This window comes from Vicugna pacos, unplaced genomic scaffold (assembly GCF_048564905.1).
Source record: "Vicugna pacos unplaced genomic scaffold, VicPac4 scaffold_20, whole genome shotgun sequence".
NCBI lineage: Eukaryota > Metazoa > Chordata > Mammalia > Artiodactyla > Camelidae > Vicugna > Vicugna pacos.
In genome coordinates this window covers 28,274,898-28,298,110 of record NW_027328741.1, presented here as the reverse complement: position 1 = coordinate 28,298,110, position 23,213 = coordinate 28,274,898, and the positions used below count along the sequence as shown (strand labels likewise).

Genomic DNA, 23,213 nt, shown 5'->3' with positions numbered 1-23,213 from the left:
TGTCTTTGGCTGGAACAAAAATGAAACATAAAATATTCACTTGAAAATATGGTGTAGACTCTTGAGTGGAGGAAAAGAAAGCACCAAATGGAATGCTTTGAAAACAGCACAAAGAAGACCATAGATAAAATTACTTCTTAAATTCTACCACATGATGAATTCGCCATCTGAGAATACATCATGTGACTTTTATGATACCATAGATGACATGATCCCTGTGCCGGTTCCTGCATTTATATCCTGTTCCAACATGTCCTAACTAAGCACATTTAATACATTCCATGATGAACCAGAAACAACTTAGTAATTTTCCCTCTCTCCATGTTTTAGTCTTCTTACAAATTCTTCCATTTATTTCTTTTCCTTACAGAAATTATTTAAATTTACACCCATATTGTTCAATCAAAAGATCATATCAATCAAATATCTCTTTTTTTCTTTAAATGGTAACTTAGTCTCCCATTTAACTCATTAATCCATTTTAAAAAAAGGATAATAAATGTACACATCTATGTTTATTGTTCAAATAGGAAAATTGCAGATATTTGTCTATATTTGCCAACATCAATTTTAATCTTTGTTATCCTGCATAATCTGGTAGTCCTCTGGTAGATCAGTTGTAATTAGGATGACTTTCATAAACTGAAGATGTCTGATGAGTTGGCCTTGAAAGAGAGGTAGCTGATGTATCAGATGTCACTGGCACTGGAAACCGTGGGTTGCTCCCTGGTTGAAGTTTAGAAACGACCTTCATTGGCAGATATGTTGTGATATCTTTTGGAAAAGTAGAAGGATCCACAATCAGTCCAAAATAATTGCTGTGTATGGGTGAAAAGATGCTGTAATGAGAGTAGAATTTGTAGTTGTAATGAAGTTCACAACACGGCCATTTGCTTCAGTGTAGCTGCTTTGAGAGTGCTCATGGACAGTGGTCAACTGATTTAAAATAACACTTTGATCCACTGCAATTTGTTCTGGTGGTCTAACTGACATTGATGATAGAGGAGAAAAATCACCTCTGATCGGGGTAGTTGTATCACCAATTATGTGGCTAGTAGAGGGCTTCCTTATTAGAGGCATGTTTAAATTTGGAGAAGGTAAAATTTCACTTTCTCCAATAGTGTCAACCACAAAATCAGAATTATGTTTATCAATATTACCCCCTCCTTTAAAGAGCTTCTTGTTGATATCTTGAAGCAATGAAGATACCAGAGAGGCATTTTTAATCCCAACTCTTCTTTTATTTCTCACTAAAAGCTGGTGACAGTCTCTTTTAAAATTTGGATTATGGTAGATCTGCAGCTACAACCGAAGAAGAAAGATTTTAGTAATATTTTAAACCAAAATACAAGACTACAATAAGCATAACCTATAAAACCTCAGATTTCATGTTTACAAGTCAAAGATAATATCATCAAAATATGAACATTGCTGACGACATTTTAAAGTTCCTTGTTTGGAAAATACACATTTAAATAGTATAGTCATCAAATTTAAGACGTCAGCATTTGCAGTAACAGAGAATGCCACTTTTTAAAAGCAGCTTTAATACCTTTATTTAGATTTCTGATAAGATTCATAGTTGCAAGCAAAGTTTCTCATAATCTTGAATAGTTAATGCACTGTCCTCACTTTCAGAAAAAATAAGGATTTTAAACTTGGTAGTTTTATACAATTTTCAAAATCAAGCTTTACATTTATATTGCCATTGATTGATGTACAGAATAAAATTTTATGCATAAGTTACTAAGTCGTAACTAAAATTTCTGAATACCTTGCTTGAAACAGAGACTTCTTTTTCTTCTTCCAGAAAGTCAGCTAGACAAGCAGATCTTTGAAAATTCTGCTGCACTTTACTAAACACATAAAGGTTAAGCTGTCTAACTAAACTGTTCATACTTCCAGTTTCAAATATTCTGATAGGGGCCTTTCTTTCCAAAACTTCCTTCTTAAAGACAATTTCATCAATCACTATGGAAGTTCCATTATCATCCCACAAGATGGATTTAAATTGGTCACTCCGAGCCATTTTCCAGAGTTTTCTTGGGAATGTCAGAGTATGAAAATCATTATCTTCATCTGGTTCAGAGACACAATGTGTGTAACATGGCCTTTTTATCAAGGATTCTTCAGACAAAGTCTGAGAAACATTTTCTTAAATCACAGACCACAAGTCCAAGTGCACAGAGAATGTTTGCTCACACAATAGAGATCTACCGAGGTTTCCTGAACCAGTTGGTCCATCTTAAGGAGACAAATTTGAATTTCTGAAGAAATATGCTCCATCTCAAAAAATTTTTCTACAGCTACTTTTCTAATCTGCATGATTTTGAGCACTGCAGCTTCAAATGCTGCTTTAGCAGGCCTGCAAGTTAAACTGTTAGGCCATCAAACTGGTTCTCAACCTGAGTGTCTGTGACATCACAAAATGACAGGTCTCCTAGCAACCCAAGTGGAACATTCAGCCAGTGTTTCCATCTCATTCATCCAGTTAAAATGAAACATATAGGATGTTTATTTTTATAGTGTGATGTGGAAATATTTTCCCCACGAAGTCTTTTTAAATAATTTAATTTGGGGTCTATGAAATGAAACCAATCTCCTTCGTTTTGTACACAAATTTACCGCAGATTGGTGAACAGAGTATAAATATGAAAAAAATAAGTAAAATTATTTTAAAGTTTTGGTATTTAACGTGAAATTTGTGTAAAACCTGTGCAGAAAAGGTATAACAATTTCATTATCATTTGTAATTAAAGTGAAACAAAATTTGATTTGGAAATGGAATTATTATTTATCTGTGTACTTTACAATAAGTACCTCTATATTTAAAACATCAGCAGAAAAAATATCAGATTATTTGTTATGTTTATAAATAAATGGTAAATAAATATGAATTAAAATTAGATTAAAATAATCAATCAAATTTAAGAAATCCCAAAGGGGAGAATTTTGGTTTTAAATTGTAATTCAGCACTATAACTAAAACAAATGAAATTTAATATTCTACTTTAAAATTACACAAGAGAAAATCTTACGGTAACTTACAAATGTTTATTTTTACCATTCTTTCACTCAGAGGTTTTTCAGTCCCTAGAAGGAATAAATTTTTCTTTCATCTTTATAATCCATATACTTGTTGCTTCTGTTAAGTGTTCCAAAATGCTTTTGATAAATACAGTTATGCACAATGTCCTGGTTTCTATTAACAGTGACTCCATTAAGGGGCAAACAATCAAAAAACAAAGAAATAACTGTATATGTGGGTTGGGGTGCAAAATAACTGGTAATGCATTTTAGAAGCAATATGTTTCCCAGTACTGAAATATTTGTCATTGTTAGTATAATACGGCATTTTATGGCATCTCTTTTGGACACTAATTGTAAATAATAGCTATGAGCTGAATCAGAAAACTAGTAAATCCAGTTCTACCAAAAGTTATATTTTTTATTTAGAAATAAATTCCATTAAACATAAGCCACATTCAAAATGAGGGAAAAAATTTTAAATAAATAAATTTACACTAAATCTACAATGTAAATTTTCCTTCAGTATGTGTATATTCCATTCTAAATAAATTTTAGCAACTAGAATTCATTGCATTTTATAAGTATTATAAACTACAATTAAGTGTGATTTATTCTTGATCCATAAATATTATTTAACATACACAAATCAAAAAATGTGATACCATCCCTTACAAAACAGAGAATTCAAAAGTAACAATCTCAAAAAATGTAAGAAAATTATTGACAGAACTGATATTAACTTTTGTATACAAAAAATTCTTAACAAATTCTCTCTGGGTAGAATATAACTAAAGATAATAAAAGCCATATATGAAACACCCATGACTAACATCAAGTTCAATGTGAACATACAGGAAGGTTTTCCTCTGGTCCAGTACTACAGAAAAGTAGCTCACTCACACAAGTACTAAATTACACTACTAGAAGTCCTAGCCAGAAAAACTAGTCAAGAAAAAAGATTAAAGGCATCCAACTTGTAAACAAGTAGTACAAATTTTACAGATGACATAATTATACATAGATGGAAAACACCATATACTCCTCCAGTGACTGTTAGAAACAGTCAAAAAACTTAGTAAACTTGCAGAATACAAAATCAATATACAAATATATCTTGCATTTTTATATACTAACAACAAATTATCAGAAAGAGAAATGACGAAAATAATTGTGTGTATATTTATACCAAAAAGAATTAAAAAGGAATAAAATTGATAAGTGAAATAAAAGATCTAAACATAGATCTATATATTACAGATGCAAGAAAAATAAATAAACAAAATAAATAAAAGATATTCTGTGCTCATAGATTGCATACAATATAAGGAAATACTCTAATCTATCTTTCACATGTTCAATCTCCCCAGCACTACATATTGAAGAGAATGTCTTTTCTTCATTTTATAGTCTTGCTTCCTTTTTCATGGGTTAATTGATCATAGGTGTGAGGGATTATATCTGATTGCTCTATTCTCTTCTATTGATTGGTGTCTGTTTTTGATCCAGTATCATGTTGTTTAAATTACTAAAGCTTTAGAGGACTCTTTAACATCAGAGTATTTTACACTATTAGATTTAATACACTTTTCAAAATTTATTTTTTCAATTCATGATCTTTGTGGTTACATATAAATTTTGAAAATATTTCTTCTAATAAGTGGAAAAATATCATGGGTATTTTGACATGAATCTCACTAAATGTAGATTGCTTTGTGTAGGAAGTTTGTTCCAACCACATAGTTTCACATCATTAACATTAGATATCTTTTCATTTCTTTGGATCAGATTTAATTTCTTTCATCAATGTTTTCTATTTTTTAATGTATAGGTTTTCATCTTATTTGTTAACTTCATTTCTAAGTATTCTTTACATATATATATATAATTATATACATTATATTTGTAAACACATTTCTGACACAAATACAACAGCCTGAAAGCAATGGCAAGACATATTCAAAGTCCTGAATGAAAGAAAGCTGTAACCTAAAATAATTTATCAAGCAAGGCTATACATTAGAATAAAATGAGAGATAAATAAATTTCATAAAAGTAAATACTAAAAGAAATTAGCAACAGAAAAAGAAATAATGAAAGATCTACCCTAAAGAAAAGAAGCAGGATGCTATAGAAAGCAGAAAGGCATAATTACAAAGGCAATAGCTACAACGACATAAAATAGAATATACATGATGTTGTAAAACTGGACATCAAAATTTCTAAGGTTCAGAGAGTGAAACAGGGCAATTCAGATTATTTTCTTCTTGTTTCTCTTCTCTGTAGGAGTGGTTAGAATTTGTATTCCTATCAGTCAAAATAAAAAGATATAGTAAAGGGTCAATATACATACAAAACAGGGTAACCATAAGTCAAAAACTTACAATGAAGTCAAAAAGCCAAAAAGAATCCAAGATTATAAGAGAAAACTAATCAAGCAACAAAAAGAAAATGAAATGAACAAAAATTAAATGCAAAATCATCTGGGAAATGAAGATCAAAATGGAAATAAACAACATTGTATCAATAATTATCAGAATTGTTAATAGAATAAGTGTTTCAATCGAAAGATATATATTGTCAGATGGGATAATATAACAAACACTACATTATGAAGCATACAAGATACCCACTTTAGTAAGAGGAAAACACATCAATTGAAAGTCAGAAGATGGAAAAATATATTCCATGCAAATGGACATGACAAGAAAGCAGGACTATCAGTACTGACTTCACACAAAATAGACTTTACATGAAAGGCCATAGAGAAAGATAAACAAGGACATGATATAATTATTAAAGGATCAATACAAAATGAGGGTATTATACTCATTAAGATATATGCACTCAATGTAGGAGCAACTAAATACATAAGCAAATACTAATAAATAAAAAGGGAGAAATTGGAGGGAACACAATCACAGTAGGAGACTATAACTCCCCATTACCATAACTAGACTGGTCTTTCAGACAGAAAATTAATAAGGGAACAAAGATACTAAAATTTACGTTGAAATAATTGGAGTTGGTTGATATATTCAAAACAGTAATTCTCCCCAAACAGAATATACATTCTTTTCCAGTGCACATGGAACATTTTCTAGGAAAGATTATGTACTCATGCACAGAAGAAGCCTCAACAAATTTAAGAAGATAAAATTATTTCAAGCATCTTTTCTGAGTATAATACCATGAAAGTAGAAATGAATCTCAGAAAAAAAGGGAAAAAAATGACAGCATGTAGATTAAACAACATGGTACCAAAACAAGTATGGGAAGTGAAGGATTAAAATAAGAAATTAAAAAATATCGAGAAATATTACAAAACCCTATGTAAAATATATTGAATACAGATAAAGCAGGATTAAGAGGAAAGTTCATAGTGACAAGGCCCTCCTCAAAGAAGAGCAATTTCAGATAAATAATCAAACGTTCTATGTATACTAATCATGAAAAGAAAAGCAAACAAAACCAAAAGTCAGCAGAAAGAAGGAAATAATCAAGATCAAATAAGAAAGAATTGAATTAGACTTTAAAAAATAGAAAAAATCAAACTCTTTTTGAAATAGTAAACAAAATTGACAAAACTCTGGACAGACTCATCAACAAGAATAGAGAGAGAACACAAATAACATAAGAAATGACAATGTAGAAACTACAAAAAGTACAACAAATTTGCAAAATATCATAAGGGACTACCATGAGCAACTATATGGAAACATACTGGAAAACCAGGAAGAAATGCAGAAGTTTCTGGAAACATTCAGCCCACCATTTTTGCATTAAGAAAATATTGACCATTTGAACAGACAGATCACCAGAAATGGAATATAATTATTAATAAAATAAAAAATCTCTGCAAACAAAATTCAGACCCAAATAGCTTCACTGGGAAATTTGACCAAGCAGTCAAAGAAAAATCCATACCACTCTTCCTCAAACTTTTCCAAAAGCTTGATATGGAGAGAGTACTCCCAATATCACACCATAAGGCCAACATCAACCTGATACCAAAACCAGACAAAGACACTACCCCAAAAGACAACAATCGGCCAATATCATTGATAAAAATAGATGTAAAATTATTTAAGAAATTATTAACAAACAGAATCCAACAACATGTAAAAAAAGATTATACACCATGGTCAAGTTAGGTTCATGCAAGGAACAAAAGGATGGCTGAACATATGCAAATCAATCAGTCAATTTTGATACACCATATCAACAAAAGAGAGGACAAAAAACCACATGATCATCTCAGTAGATACAGAAAAAGCATTTGAAAATATTTAACACTTATTTGCAATAAAAGTTCTTATCACAGTGGGCATAGAGGGGCCATATCTCAACATAATGGAAGCTATTTATGACCAACATATAGCCAGCAAAATACTCAATAGTGAAATCCTGAAACCCTTCCCACAAAACCTGAGACAAGACAAGGTTGCCCATTCTCACAATTTTAATTCAATATAGTCTCCGAAGTCCTAGCCACAATGATCAGGCAAGAAAAAGATATAAAAGTATTCAGACTAGAAAAGAAGAGGTAAAATTGCCATGATATGCAGACATGACACTATATAGAGAAACTGTAAAAGCTTCACAAAAATTACTTAGGTTAAAAAAGGAACTGGGCAATGTTCCCAGTGTAATGTACAAAAACCAATAGCATTTCTTTACACTACCATTGAATCAACAAGAAAACAAAGTATAGAAACAACCGATTTTATAACTGCACCCAAAATTATTAAATTCTTAAGAATAAATCTGACCAAGGAGGTGAATATCTTAAATTGGACAACTAGAAAACATTGATTGAGGAAATCAAAAAAGATTTGAAGAATTGAAAAGATGCCCAATGGACTTGTAATGGAAGAAACAAAATTGTTAAAATGGCCATACTGCCCAAGGCAATCAACAGAATTAATGTGATTTCCTATCAAATTATGCAAAATATTTCTTTTTAGGACTGAAACAAATGATCATAAGATTTACACAGAGTGATAAAAGATCCTTAATTTCCAAAGCAATATTCAAAAAAATGAAAGAGGCTGGAGGAATAAACCACCAGGTCTCGATACACTATTGCAGAGCTACAATAATCAAAATGACAGATATTGGTACAGAAACAGGCATATGGACCAATGGAACAGAATAGAGGGCCTAGGAATAAATCTGCAGGCCTATGTTGAATTAATCTATCACAGAGAAGCCAAGAATATGACAGAGAAAAGAACATCTCTTCACCAAATGCTGTTGGGAAATATGGATAGCAGCATACAGTGGAGTTAGAAAACTCCTTCACTCCATACACAAGAATAAACTCAAAATATCTTGAAGACTTAAGTGTAAGGTAAGACACAGTAAATCTCCTAGAAGAAAACATAGGCAAAACACTCTGAGATAAATCTCAGCAATGATCTCCTAGAACAGCCTACCCAGGTAATGGATGTAAGAGCAAAATTAAGAAATGGAACCTAATTAAACTTATAAGCTTTAGCACAGCAAAGAGGATCATAAACAAAGCAAAATGACAATTTACAGGATTAAAGAAAATATTTTAAAGTGATGCAACTGACAAAGTCTTAATTTCCAAAATGTAAGAACTTCATACACATTTATAATAATAATAAAAAAGAAACCCCATCTGAAAATGGGCAGAAACCATAAAGAAGCAATTCTCCAATAGAGACATACAAATGCCAAACAGATATATGAAAAAAAATTGCTCACTATCATTATCAGAGAAGGGCATTTTAAAACTATAATGAAATATCACTTCACAATATTCACAATGGCCATCATTCAAAAATCCACAAACAATAAATGCTGGGGAAGCTGTGAAGAAAGTGAACCCTCCCACACTGATGAAAGGAATGTAGTTTCGTGCAGTCATTGTGGAATAAAGGATGGGGATACCTCAAAAGAATAAAAACAGACTTAACATATGATTCAGCAATCCCACTTCTGGGTATATATCAAAGAGAACTCTAATTCAAAAAAACACCTGCACCCCAATGTAATTAGCAGTGCTATATACAAAATCTATGACATGGAAGCAACCTAAAGGTCCAACAACTGATGACAGTATTCAGAAATTATGCCATATTTACAAAATGGAATAATATTCTGCAATATAAAATGATAAAACAATGACATTTGCACCAAAATGGATGTACCCATAAAGTGACATTCTAATTCAAGTAAGACAGAAAGAGAAAGAAAAATAATACATGACATGACATATGTGGAATCTTAAAAAAAAAATTTGGATGAGAACACAATGATTTCATCTACAAAATTTAAGCACACTCACAGACCTACTAAACAATTTTATGATTACTGCAGAAAGGGGCTTTGAGAGGATTTATTTGGGAGCTTAATATTTATAAATGTTATCCACTATATATAAAAATAGATTTTTTCAAAATTTCTTTTGTATGACACAGGGCAGTAAGTTAAATATTGTGAAGTAACCTTTAATAGTTACACAAATGTATGCATGTAACGGAAAACTGTGCAATACACCACAGATTGACACATTGTAAATGGAAGTACGTCAATGATAAATAAATGAATAAATGTGTAAATAAATAAATAAATAAATAAATAAATAAATAAATAAATAAATAAAAATAAATAAATAAAATATAAATAAAAATATTTAGTAATAAATGAAATACAAAGATTCACACTACATAACTTTCACCTCAAAATCTAGGAGAAAACAGAAAGAAAAAAGAAGAAAATTGAATGAATGAGAGTATGGCAAATAACAAGAGAAACAACTGAAAATACAAAAAATAAATATACCTAAATCTGTTTCTTTTAAACATTAAGTGGACAAACGTTTATGTTGGTTAAGAAAATGAAGACTGAAATAAAATTAGAAAAAAAAAGAGAAGATATTACCACTGATGTTGTAGAGATGCAAAGCATCATAAGAAATTACCACTAGACAACGATTTGAATGACTTAGAAAAAAAGACAAATTCCCAATAACGTATGTCTTCCAATACTGAATCAAGAAGGAATAAGAAAGTTAAATAGAGCAAAAGTGTGTATGAGTAAATCAATAATCCAAACTTCCCAAATCAGAAAAACTTTACAAGACCACATTACTGGTGAATTCTGTCACACATTTGAAGACAATTTTTCACCAATTCTTCCCCAAATCTTCCAAGAACTTGAAGGCGTAAAAGATTCCAAACATGTTTTATGATGCCAGCTTTATTTGCATAAAAATGATAGAAAGGACATTATATGCAAAATATAGAATATTATCTCTGAAGAACATATGTGCCAAAATTCTCAACAAAACTCAAGCAAAATGAATTCAACAACACATTTAACGTATCATAAACATACATGAGTAAAGGGATTAATCTCTGGGTTTAAGGATACTTCAAAATACTCAAATCGATAAAGGTGATATTCCACACTAATAGAATGAGAAATAAAACTCACATCATAATTTCAATAGGTGCAAATAGAGCATTGTATATAATGCAACATACATTTAAGATACTTCCAACAAATTTAATTAACCCTGTCAGTGCCACGATATAATATACACACAAACACTGTGTGAAGAGAAGCGAAGCAGTTCTCTGTTTATTGATTCTTAGAAGAAGAGTTTATATAGGATATGCACAATGCCTCGCATATCATCAAAGTTATAACAATGTTAATAATCTTAAGCTATTTATGTCCCCATGCTCCGGCAGTAAGCACAGGATGTTAAATGATCAAAAATTGTATTAAAGATCATCACAGAACTTCATTAAGTAGGCCATCTCTTATCCAGCCAGCTGTGCTTGCCTTAGGTTGTCCTCCACTTGAGGGTCTTACGCATCATAGGCTATACAGCCATCCGTACTGTATACATTGAGTAGGCAATTTCTTATCCAGCCTGGATATGTGACATTCCTCACAGATTGTTTATCAGTTCAGCCCAAGAGCTTAGTCTCTAGAGCCTTCAGACAGGGGCCTACAAACCCAACATCCCTTGACAGAAAAATGGATGAAGAAAATTTGATATATATATGAATGGTATCAATATTATGCATTCCTAACAAGAGTGTCCATTGTATTCCTTTTTCTCCACAATCTCACCAATGTCTATTTGTTTTCTTTTTGATGAGAGCCTTCTGACAAATATGAGGTCTTGTCTCATTTTTGGTTTATGACTTTCCTAATAATTTATAACTCTGAACATACTTTCATGTGTCATTTAGCCAACTCTATGTTTTCTAAAGAAAATTGATTCAGACCTATGTATTCACTTCTTATGGACATTTTTTTAATTGGATTTTTTTGTCTTTTTTGTTGTTGATGTGGCGTAAAAGTTTGACATATATTTTGGGTATTAACACTTGATTGGAAAATATAACTTGAAAATATATCCTCCCATTGTGTTTGTTGACTTTTCATTTTATTGATCATTTCTTCTGCAGTGTAAATCTGATTATAATGATAAAATCTTATTTTGTTAGTTTTCCTTCTGCTTCCCTTGCCAGAGGAGACATATGTAGAATCATATTAAGTCCAATGTCAGAGTGTACTTCTTATGTTTTACTCTAGGATTCTTTGTTTTCAGGATTTATATTTTATATGCCCACGAGTGTGATTGCTGTGTCATATGAAAGGTCTAATTTTATTATTTAATGAACTTCCATACTGTTTCCAAAGTGGTTTCACCAATTTTCATTCCCACCAACAGCGTTGGAGATTCCCATTTTCTCCCCAACCACCTCATTCTTTACTATTTGTAGACATTTGAATGACAGCCTTTCTGAATAGTGTGAGGTAAAACATTATTTTATTTTTGTCTTGCATTTGTATGATGATTAGCAAGGTGAGCATGTTTTCCTTTTCCTGTTTGTCATCTGTGTGTCTGATTTAGAGAATTGTTTACTGCTCATTTTCTGGCTGAGTTGTTTTTAAATTTTTGAAATTGAGTTGTATGAACAATGTGTATATTTTAGAAATTAGCCTCTTGTTGATTGCATTGTTTCCTAATGTTTTCTCCCATTTGGAAGTTCATCTTTTCTTTCTGTTTATTTTGTGGTGTAGAAGCTTTTAAGATTAATTTGAACCTAATTGATTATTTTGTTTTTATTGTTTTCAGCTTGGGAGAGTGAAATAAGAAAATTTTGCTACAATTTATTTCTTGTTTTCCTTATGTTACTTTCCAGGATTTTTATTGTGTCATGTATTATATTCAGAAATTTAAAGCATTTTGAGTTTATTTCTGTATAGTGTGAGGGAGTGTTCTTATTTCATTAATTTACATGTAGCTGTCTAGCTTTCTCAACATCACTTGCTGAAGACTGTCTTTAAGGCACTGTATATTTTTGTTTCCTTTGTCATAGTTTAGTTGACCATAGGTGTGATGTTTTATTTCTGTCTCTGTGTTACTTTCCAGTGATATAGATATTTGGTTGTTTTCCAGCATTCTGGTGTTTTGATTATGGTATTTTTGTAATATAGTCTGAGATCTGGAATGGTTATAGGTTATGCCTCCAACTTTGTTCTTTTTCCTCATTATTCCTTTTGCAGTTCTGGTTCTTTTGCAGTTCCATACGAATCATAGGACTGTTTTTAGTTCTGTGGAAAATATCATGTAGTTCGATCTGAATCAATTTATATCTGTAGACATCTTTTGTAGTATATATATTTTAACAATATTAATTCCTCTAAAATAAGACCTTAGATTTCTTTCCATTTCTTTGCATCATCTTCAAATTTCTTTATCAGTGTCCTATTCATTATATTATGTTGGATTTTTCATTGGTTTTTCATTTTTTGATCTGATTTCATATGGATTTTTTTAAATTATGCAATATTTCATTTTTTGTGTAAATAAGGTGGCAGTATTTGTATATTAATCATGAATCATGCTACTTTGCCAAATATCTTTGTTAGTTTTTGTTGTTTTGGTTTGGAGAATCTTTAGAGATCACTATATAGATTATCATGTCATCTAAAATAATAACAGTTTTACTTCATTTAATCCAACTTGAATAACTTTTTTTCTTGTCCAATTACTATTGCTAGAACTTCCCATAATGTGTTTAATAAAAATGGTGATAGTGGGCATCCTTGTCTTTTCCTTAATTTGGCTTTCAGGTTTTCACTTTTGCATATTATGTTGTCTGTGGGTCTGTAATTAATGACTTTAGATAAGTTGAGATATGTTTTCTGAATCCTACTTTGCTAAAAGGTTTCTGTTGTTGTTGCTGTTGTTGTTGCTGCTGTTGTTGCTGTCTTAATGAATAAATGTTGAATTTTATGAAATGCTTTTAATAGATTTATTGGGATGACCATGTCGTTTTCTTTTTTCTTTTGTTAATGTGGTGTATCAAACTGATTGATTAGTGTAAGTTGAACCTCTCTTGTGACCCTGCAATGAGTCCAAGTTGATCATGGTGTATGATTCATTTTAGGTATTGCTGGCTTTAGTTTGCTAATAATATTTTGTCGAATTTTTGCATGTAAATCTATCAAATATATTGGCTTGAATTTCCCTTTGCCCGTGTTTTTTTTAGTTGGTTTTGCTATCAGGGTGATGGAAGCTTCATAGAATTAATTTGGGAGTTTCCCACATATGCACTATGTTTGAATAGTTTGAAGAGTATTAGTTCTGTTTGATTTTTGTACAGTTCTCCATGGGAGCTCTTTAAATTTGCACTTATATTCAACAATTTTTTTAAATGCAGATTCTATCTTTCTTCTAGTAAACAGTTTCTTCAAATTATTTGTTTCTCCTTATCTCTGTCACTTTCTAGATATTTGTCCATTTCTTCTAATTTGCCCAGTTTATTGGTATGTAAGTGTTGACAAAATGATCCCTTTTTTGTATATCTGAGGTAACAATTGTTATTTCTCTACTTTTATTTCCTAATTTATTCCTTTGGAACATCTACCTTTTATTCTTGATGCACCTGGCTAGAGGTTTTTTGAATTGCTTATCTCAAAAAGAAAACATAAAACAATATCTTTTGTTTTACATATTTTTTCTCTATAATATATATTTACACCTGTATTATTTAGGATAATGCTTTTTCTATTTTTCATTTTTTTTATTGATTTACATTCAGTTTACAAATTTGTCTCCAATTCCAGCGTAGAGCACAATTTTTCAGTTACAATGAACATATATACATTTTTTGTCCCATTTTTTATCTATGAACTGCCGTAAGATCTTTTATAAAAGTCCCTATGCTATACAGTAGAATCCTGTTTATCTATTCTACAATTTTGGCCTCCCAGTCTATCTCTTCCAACACCCAGCCCCATGGCAACCAAATCTTTGTATTCTATGTCTGCGAGTCTATTTGTGTTTTGTATTTGTGCTCTTTTTGTTTTGTTTTGCTTTGCTTTTAGATACCACTGATGAGCCATCTCATATGCTATATTTATTTCTCTTTCTGGCTTACTTCACTTAGACTTATTTTCCCCAGGAGCATACATGTTGCTGAAAATGACGTTTTGTTGTCGGTTTATATGCCTGACTAGTATTCCATTGTATAATTATACCACCTCTTCTTTATCCAGTCAACTGTCGATGGACATTTAGGCTGTTTCCATGTCTTGGCTATTGTAAATAGTGCTGGCTATGAACATTGGTGTGCAGGTGTCATCCTGAAGTAGGGTTCCTTCTGGATATATGCCCAGGAACGGGATTCCTAGGTCATATGGTAAGTCTCTTCCTAGGCTTTTGAGGAATCTCCATCCTGTTCTCCACAGTGGCTGCACCACTGGGCTCTATATTCTGTTCCATTGGCCTATATGTATGTTTTCCTGCCGATTCAGTGCTGTCATGTTGACTGTAGCTCTATAGTAATATCTGAATCGTTAGCATAAAGAAATGTCACTGATTTTTGAATCTTAATCTTATAACCTGCTATCTTGCTGCATTCTTTGATCAGCCTTAGTAGTTTTTGTGTGGATCTTGCAGGGTTTTCTATATATAGTAACATATTACCTGCATATAGTAAGACTTTTACCTCTTCCTTTCCAATTTGCATCACTTTTACTTCTCTTTGTTCTTTGATTGCTGTGGCTAGGTTTTCCAAGCCTATCTTGAGTTGGAGTGGAGATAGTGCGCATCCTTCTCTTGTCCCAGATTTTAGTGGGAAGGTTTTAACTTTCTCACCTTTGAGAATTATGCTAGCTGTAGGTTAGTTATATATAGCTTTCATGATGCTGAGTTATGTTCCCTCTATGCCCACTTTGGTCAGAGATTTTATTACACGTGTGTGTTGAATTTTATCAAATGATTTTCCTGCATCTATTGAGATGATCATGTAGTTTTGGCCCTTTCTCTTGTTGATGTGCTGTATTATATTGATTGACTTGTATTTGTTGAACCACCCCTGTGTCCCTGGCATGATCCCAACTTGGTCATGAAGTATAACCTTTTTTCTGTGTTTGGATTCTATTTGCTACTATTTTGGTGAGGATTTTGGCGTCTGTGTTCATCAGGGATATTGGCCTATGATACTCTTGTTTGGTAGTGTCTTTGCCTGGTTGTGGTATCAGGGTTATTGTGGCTTCATAGAATGACTTTGGGAGTATCCTTCCTTTTCAATCTTCTGGAAGAGTTTGAGAAGCACTGGTATGAGTTCCTCTTTGTATGTTTTGTAGAATTCCACATTGAATCCTTTTGGTTCTAGACTGTTATTTGTAGGGAGGTTTTACATTGCTGTTTTGATTTAATTTCTGGTGCTCTGCTTGCTCAAGGAGTCAGTTTCTTCTTAATTTATTCTTGGTGGACAGTATGTTTCCAGAAACTTGTCCGTCTCATATAGGTTATCCAGTTTGTTTCCATAAACTTTCATAATATTCTCATATGATATTCTTTATTTCTATTTTATTTGTTGTAATTTCTCCATTCTCCTTTCTTATTTTGCTAATTTGTGCTCTCTCTCTTTTCTTCTTTTTGAGTTTGGCCACAGGATTTCTGTTTTAATTATTTTTTTAAAAAACCAGCTTTTGGATTGGTAATTTTTTTCCTATGGTTTTTTCAATCTCTATTATATTTATTTCCTCACAATATTTAGGATTTCCTTCCTTCTGGTGCCTTTTGGGGATTTTGTTCTTCTTTTTCTAGTTCATTCTGCTGGTGGGTTAAATTGTTTATTTGTGATTGTTCTTCTTTTTTGAGAAAGGCCTGTATCGCTATAAACTCCCCTCTCAGCACTGCTTTTGATGTGTCCCATAAATTTTATTTGGTTTTGCTTTCATTTTCTTTTGTCTCAAGGTTCTTTTCCATTTCAGCTTTGATTTCTTCATTGACCGATTAGTTTTTTAATAAATTATTGTTTAATCCCCATGTTTTCCTTTTGTTCTCCTTTATTTCCCTGTTGTTCATTTCTAGCTTCATCGTACAGTGGTCAGTAAAGATGCTTAAGGAAATTTCTATCCTCTTACAATTGTTGAGGTTTCTTCTGTGCCCAAATATATCATGAAGCCTGGTAAATGTCCCATGTGCACTTGGAAAGAATGTATATACTCTTTTGTGGGGGGTGCATTGCTCTGAAAATATCCACCAAGTGTAATATTTCTATTGCATTATTTAACTTCTCTTTTGCATAATTTAGTTTCTGTCTAGATGATCTGTCCAGTTATGTTAATGCTGTGATGAAATCTCCAACTATGATTAGATTCCCATCACTATCCCCCTTTATATCTTTTAGTAATTATTTTATGTACTTAGGTGCTCCTCTATTTGCTGCATATGTATTAACGAGTGTTCTATCCTCATCTTGTATCACTGCTTCAATCATTATAAAATTGCCTTCTTTATCTTTCTTTATGGTCTTTGTTTTAAAGACTCTTTTGTCAGATATCAGTACTGCAACACCTCCCTCTTTGGCTTTTCCATTTGTATGGAATACCTTTTCCATCCTTTCTCTCTCAATCTATATGTGTCCTTCTCCCTGAAGTGGGTCTCTTGTATGCAGCATATTGAAGGTTCTTGTTTTATTATGCAGCCTGCCACTCTATGACTTTTCACTGGAGCATTTAATCCATTAACATTTACAATAATAGATGATACGTTTGGTTTTATTGCCATTTTGACCTTATTTTTGCAGTTGTTTTGGTATTTCCTCTTTGTTCATTTCATCTTCCATTTATGGTTTGGTCATTTTCCTTTGAAATATCATGAAATTTATTTAGTTTTAGGGACAACCTGGTAAGTTCCTGTCTTGTTGTTACCCTTTTATATAAGTCTTTTAGACCATTATTATAACTGTTTTTATTAAACTGATAGTAACATGATCTCAAAACCATCCTATCGAGAACAAAATATTTTAAAAGGAAAGACCAAAAAAAAAATTCTCTATTTTCCTGCCTCCCTCTCCTTCTCTCAATGATTTGTATGCCTTATTTTAAAATTTTGTGTTTATTTTATTTATAATTCATGAGTTATCACCTTTCCAGCTGTGAGAGTCTCATTTCTGTAACATCCTGCTACTTCTCTTTTTATAGTATACCTTTCAATAATTCTTTTAACATGGGTATAGTGTTGCTAAACTCTTGTAACATTTTATTGTCTGTGAAATCCTTTATGTCTCCTTCTACCATAAAGTATAGCCTTTCTGGTTAAATTATCCTAGGGTATATCATTTTTTTCATTCAAGACTCTGAATATATCTTGCCACTTCCTTATGTCCTGTAGTATTTGTGTAGTGAAATCAGCTGGGATCCTTATGGGGATTCCCTTGTAACTCAGTCTTTGCCTTTCTCTTGCTTCCTTTTGGATCATTTCTTTATCCTTGATTCTGGCCATCTTAATCATTTGTCTTTGTGTGGCTATATTAGGGTTCTCCCTGTTTGGGACACTCTGAGCTTCCTGTACTTGGATATTTGATTCCTTCTTTATGTTTGGGGAGTTCTCAGTCATGATTTCTTCAAACAACTTGCAATCCCCTTTGAACTTTCCTTCCCTTCTGGAACTTCTATCATGCCAATTTTGGCATGCTTTCTATTATCAGATAGGTCCCTTATGCTTTTTTCATTTGTTTCTCGTTGTTTCTTTTGTAGCTCTTCTGATTGGGTGCTTTCTATTGTACTGTATTCTAAATCACTAATTCATTCCTCTGCATTATCTAGTCAGCTTTGCAACACCTTTATATTTTTCCTTATCTCAGTCAACTAGTTTACCTATTCTACTCGGCACTTCTTTATAGCTTTCATTTCATTTTTGACATATTTTATATCTCAAAACACTATCTTTTATTTCTTTCAGTAATTTGATCACTTCTTTTTTTAAATCTTGATCTAGTAGGCTATCAATGTCTATTTCACTGATCGTCCTTTCAGGGGCTTTCTCTTGTTCTTTTAATTGTGAATGGTTTCTCTGCTTCTTCATCTTGCTCCTACTTCTCGGGCACTGTGGTTTATGGCATATTAGTTATCTACTGTGGTCCTAAGGGAGTTTCTCAACCTAGTGTCTATATAGTAATACAACTTAGAAAAGAGAAAAAAGAGAGAGAGAGAAAAGGAATTTTAAAGAAGGGGGAAATGAATTTTTGAAGACATTGTATTATGCATAATAGAAGAGCAAGTTGAAGCAGAGTGTTGAAAATAATAATAATAAAAATATTTTTAAAATATTTCAAAGGGATGAAAATAGGGGTATGTATATTTGCCTAAGAAGTGAAAAATTTAGTGTATCAGAAAATGGAACAGGTAAAAACAAATTAAAACAATGGGATGGTCTGTGTCATCCTGGAAACTGTGTACATTTAATGTGAATCTTTCTGTATTCATCCTGATTTGGAAGCTCATCTTCCTATTTTCGGAGGCCCTCCACTAGAGACCTCAACTGTGCCACTCCCAGTGCCTGTCGGCAACAGATCGCTCCTATCCCAAACACAGCATCCGGGGAAGATCTCTATATTTAGAGCTGGCTTGTCACTGCCCTGCCCGATGCTGCAGTGAGATGTTGCAGGCTGACCAGGCAGGAGTGGGCATCATGCCCTCTCCTAGCACCATGGTCAGGGGCTGTGTTTCAGCAGGAAAGCTGGGGGCCACACAACCCCTCAGGGTGCCAGTCACTATGCTGCTCTGTGCCACTGCATGGTCTGCCTTGGGTTTGCACACCAGAAGTGGGCTCAGGAAAGACTGAGGAACAGCCCTGTCCCTGGTCTGGCCCAAAATCCAGCTCCTTGTTTGTCTTGGAGAAGCAAGATCTCCGAGGGACCAGGACAGAATTATCCAATCTGTCTCAGGCTGTAAAGTCTCCATCATGCCCTTAAGGCTGCTAAGTACTTAAACATGAATGCAGATTTTGCTCCCGCTACTGCCTGAGTGCAAAGCACCAGAGGGTATGGTGGCTGTGTCTGACCCCAGTTCTCTTCACCTAGAAACTTTTGTGGATATTCAGACATGGGTATGCACCCTTCCACCCACAGGGCAAATCTGCCCTGTAGTTTGATAGAGGGCCCAGGTTGTTCTGCCCTGTACACCCACAGCAATGACACACAGCAGCCTCCATTCCCCTGGACTGCCTCAGTGCAGACATTCCTAACTTCAACCCAGCTCGTGCAGAATGGCCCTGCCCCCAGCTTCTGGGCTGCATCTTGGGCTGGTTGTCTGTGCCTGTTTAACTTAGCTCTGTCAGTCAACTTATTCTCTGTACAGATCCAAGCCTTGGACGCTCCCCATCCAACCTGCCGAACTCTCAGTTGGAGAGGGGAGACCCAGTAAATGAACGCCAGTCCATCTTTGCAGCTCCCTCCCTGTGGGAACTGTTCCACTCTGTTTTGCCATTTCTTCTTTCTTTCTTCCTTTTTTCCTACCAGATTTTACGTATCTTTACCTATTGAAGAGGACAATGTTCTGCCAGAGTTCTGCAGGTTTCCTGGTTAGCTGAGTGGGTCTGTGGATGTGAGTCTTGGTGCATTTGTGGGAAAGAGTGAGTATCGATCATACTTCTACTCCACCATCTTGGCCTCCACCCCCAAAAATCTCACTTTGTGGTGGAAGATAAACACAGATTTGAAATAGATGGAAGAGATATTTCATGGAAATGATAAGAAACTACATATGCAATGTTCAACTCATACAAAATACATATCAAAATAAAGGCCACAATGAAACATATATATGAAATTATATAATGAAAAAGAGATCAATATTCAAGTAGGGTATTACACTCATTAAATTATATATGGACCCAAAACCATAGATCTTAATTATATTAAGAAATATTAGTAGACATGAAGGAATTAACTGATTATAAAACAATAATAGTAGATGAATTTAACACCTAACTATTCTGATAGCCATATCATCCAGAAAGAATATCTGTAAGGAAATAGAGGTCTTAATAGTATATTAGCTTATTTGAGCCTAACTGGGTTATTGGACACTGCATCAGAAAAGCAGAACACATTAACTTTTCAAGTGTGCACTGGATGTTATGTAAGGAATAAACCACAAATTATGTCATGAAAAATGCCTCAGGAACTTTAAGCAAATATAGATTACAGCAAGTATTTTCCATACACATAAGAATGAAATGATGCATCAACTCTAGAAAGAAGAATCGGAAAAGCACAAACATGAGTTCAAACCACATCCTTATAAAGAATAAAATAAAACAAGCTCGATGATGAAATCAAAGAGGTAATAAAATCATACCTAGAGACAAATTACAATGAAAACACAGCTTCATAAAATGTATGGGATGCAGCAAAGACCAATCTATGAGGGAAGTTAGGAACAATTAAGGCCTTCTACAAGGAACAAGAAAACCTCACACAAAGGACCAAGCATACCACACAAAATAACTAGAAATAAGAACAAACAAAACCTAAATGCATTAGAATGAAGAATCTTTAATTAGTAGTTTGAAAATAAGTGAAAAAATCAAAAAATAAGTTAGAAGTCCTAAAATCATGAGCTATAATTTCTCTTAAAAATATTAACAAACTGGTAAGCATTTAGCCAGGCTTGTCAAGAAATACACAGATTGGACCCAAACAAAATAAGAAATGAAAGAGTAGAAATAACATCTGATATTAAAGAAATACAAAAAAAGATTAAGAAAGCACTATGAGCAGTTACGTGACAGCCAATTGGATGATCTAAATGTAATGGACACATTTCTAGATACATGCAGCCTGCCAACACTGAAAAAAGAGAAAACAGAAAACTTGAAAAGAGCAATCAGTATAAGCTAAATAAAATGTATAATTTTAAAAACATCCCTTGAACAAAATGTCTGGATGCCTTCACTAAAAGCTCTTTCCCATCAACTATTGTGAAAAATGAAAGAGGAACGACAATTCCCAAAGTTATTTCATGAGGCCACCATTAACCTGATAACAAACAAAAGACACTACCAAAAAAAAAAAAGAAAATGAAAAGCCAATATCCTTGATGAATATTTACTCAAAAATCCTCAAAAAAAAAAACAACAAATTAATCCAGCAATACATAGAAATGATTATACACAATGATCCGTTGGAGTCCTTCTGGAGTCACAAGGATGGTTCAACATATACAAATCAGCATGACACATATCTAATAAAGGAAAGACAAAGTTCACAGCACCATGTCAACACAAACAGAAAAAGGATTTGACAAAATTCAACATACATTCATGACCAGAATTCTCATGAAAGTGAGTATAATGGGAACATCTCTCAACACATTAAAGGCCATTTATAACAATTTATAATAATCAGGGGGAAAAGCTGAAAACCTTCTGGGTAAATTCGGGAAGAAGACAAGGACTCCTACTCTCACCAAATCTGTTCCATAGTAATACAAGAAGGAAAAGGAAAAGAAAAAGAAGTAAAAGAAATAAAAATGGAAAGAAAGAAGCAAAATTGTCACCAGTACTAATGGCATAACAATCTACACAGAGAGTCCTAAAGTCTCCAAACTGACTATAATTAACAATAAATAATTTCATCAAGGGAGCAGGGTAAAAGTTTAATGTAAAGAAGTCTGTTGCATTTCAACACATTTATCTTGACATACCCTAAAATGGACATTGAAAGCAATTCTATTTATAATCACATTCCCTGGAATATATTGGAATAAATGTAACCACATGTGTGAAAGTTCTACACACTGAAAATTATAAAATATTGACAAAGTATATAAAAATGGTTCAAAGAAATGGAAAGATGTCTTGTGCTCTTGGATTGAAAGAGTTCATATTGTGAATATGGCCGTACTACACAAAAAAACCTACAGATTTAGTGTAATTAATGTTACAAAGGTGTAGAATTTTCCAAAGAATCAGAAAAAAATAACCCTAAATTTTACATAAAACCATTAAAATTGCCAAAATGATCATGAGAAAAAACAACAAAACTGGAGATATAACCCTCCCAGATACCTTACTATACTACAAACCTACAGTAATAAAAACAGCATGGCATCGGCACAGAGATATAACTAATAAAAATAGAGAGCCTAGAAACAATTCCACACACCTATGAGCAATGTATCTTTGATAAAAGGCAAAAGTACCCAATGGCGAAACGACAGTCTCGTCAATGTGTTGTGTTGGGAAAGCTGGACATCTACATGTAAAACAGTGAAATGAGAGCATTCCCTGACATCATTTACAAAAATAAACTACAAGTTTATTAAGGACCTAAATGTAAGACCTGATAGTATAAAACTGCTAGAAGGGAATATATGTGATAACCTATTGTATATATATCATAGGAATATTTTCTTATATCAGTCTCCAAATGCAAAAGAAATAAAAGCAAAAATAAGCAAGTGAGACCTAAACAAACTTGAAAACTTCTGCACAGTTAAGGACACAATCAATGACATGAAAACACTGCCTTTGTAATTGGAGAATATATTGGCAAACAATGCAAGTGACCAGGGTTTAATAGATGTAGGTTAGTAGATGTAACATGGATTTAGGTTATACAACTCAATGTGAAAAGCAAAAACCCAATCAAAAACAAGAGCAGCGTAACTGAGATAGTATTTTTCCAAAGAAAATTTACAGATGAGTAACGGGCAGGTGATAAAATTGCTCAACATTAATAATTATTAGGTAATTGCAAATCAAAACCACAATGAGGTATCACTTCACACTGTTCAAATCAATATTATAAAAATGTCTACTAATGGAAAGTGTTGGAGATGATGTGGAGGTAGGAAATGTCTTTTTACACTTGGTAGGAATGTAA

General features: G+C 32.9%; 1 protein-coding gene across 2 annotated transcripts in view; it reads right to left on the bottom strand.

Annotated features, from left to right (window-relative positions):
* Positions 1 to 501: 501 nt before the first annotated feature.
* LOC140694182 (heat shock transcription factor, Y-linked-like) overlaps positions 502 to 23,213 on the bottom strand; it is a 35,370-nt gene continuing 12,658 nt past the window's right edge. Inside the window, exons 1-3 of one of the 2 annotated variants that reach the window (XM_072957573.1) lie at positions 1,775 to 2,239; positions 1,161 to 1,302; positions 502 to 774 (exon numbers count right to left, since the gene is read on the bottom strand). In XM_072957573.1, the coding sequence (XP_072813674.1) occupies positions 614 to 774; positions 1,161 to 1,302; positions 1,775 to 2,029 (558 nt within the window). In that variant the 5' untranslated portion in view covers positions 2,030 to 2,239 and the 3' untranslated portion in view covers positions 502 to 613. Of the gene's footprint in view, positions 775 to 1,160; positions 1,303 to 1,774; positions 2,240 to 23,213 lie in introns of those variants that run through there. The other variant, XR_012069922.1, reaches the window with a different exon arrangement.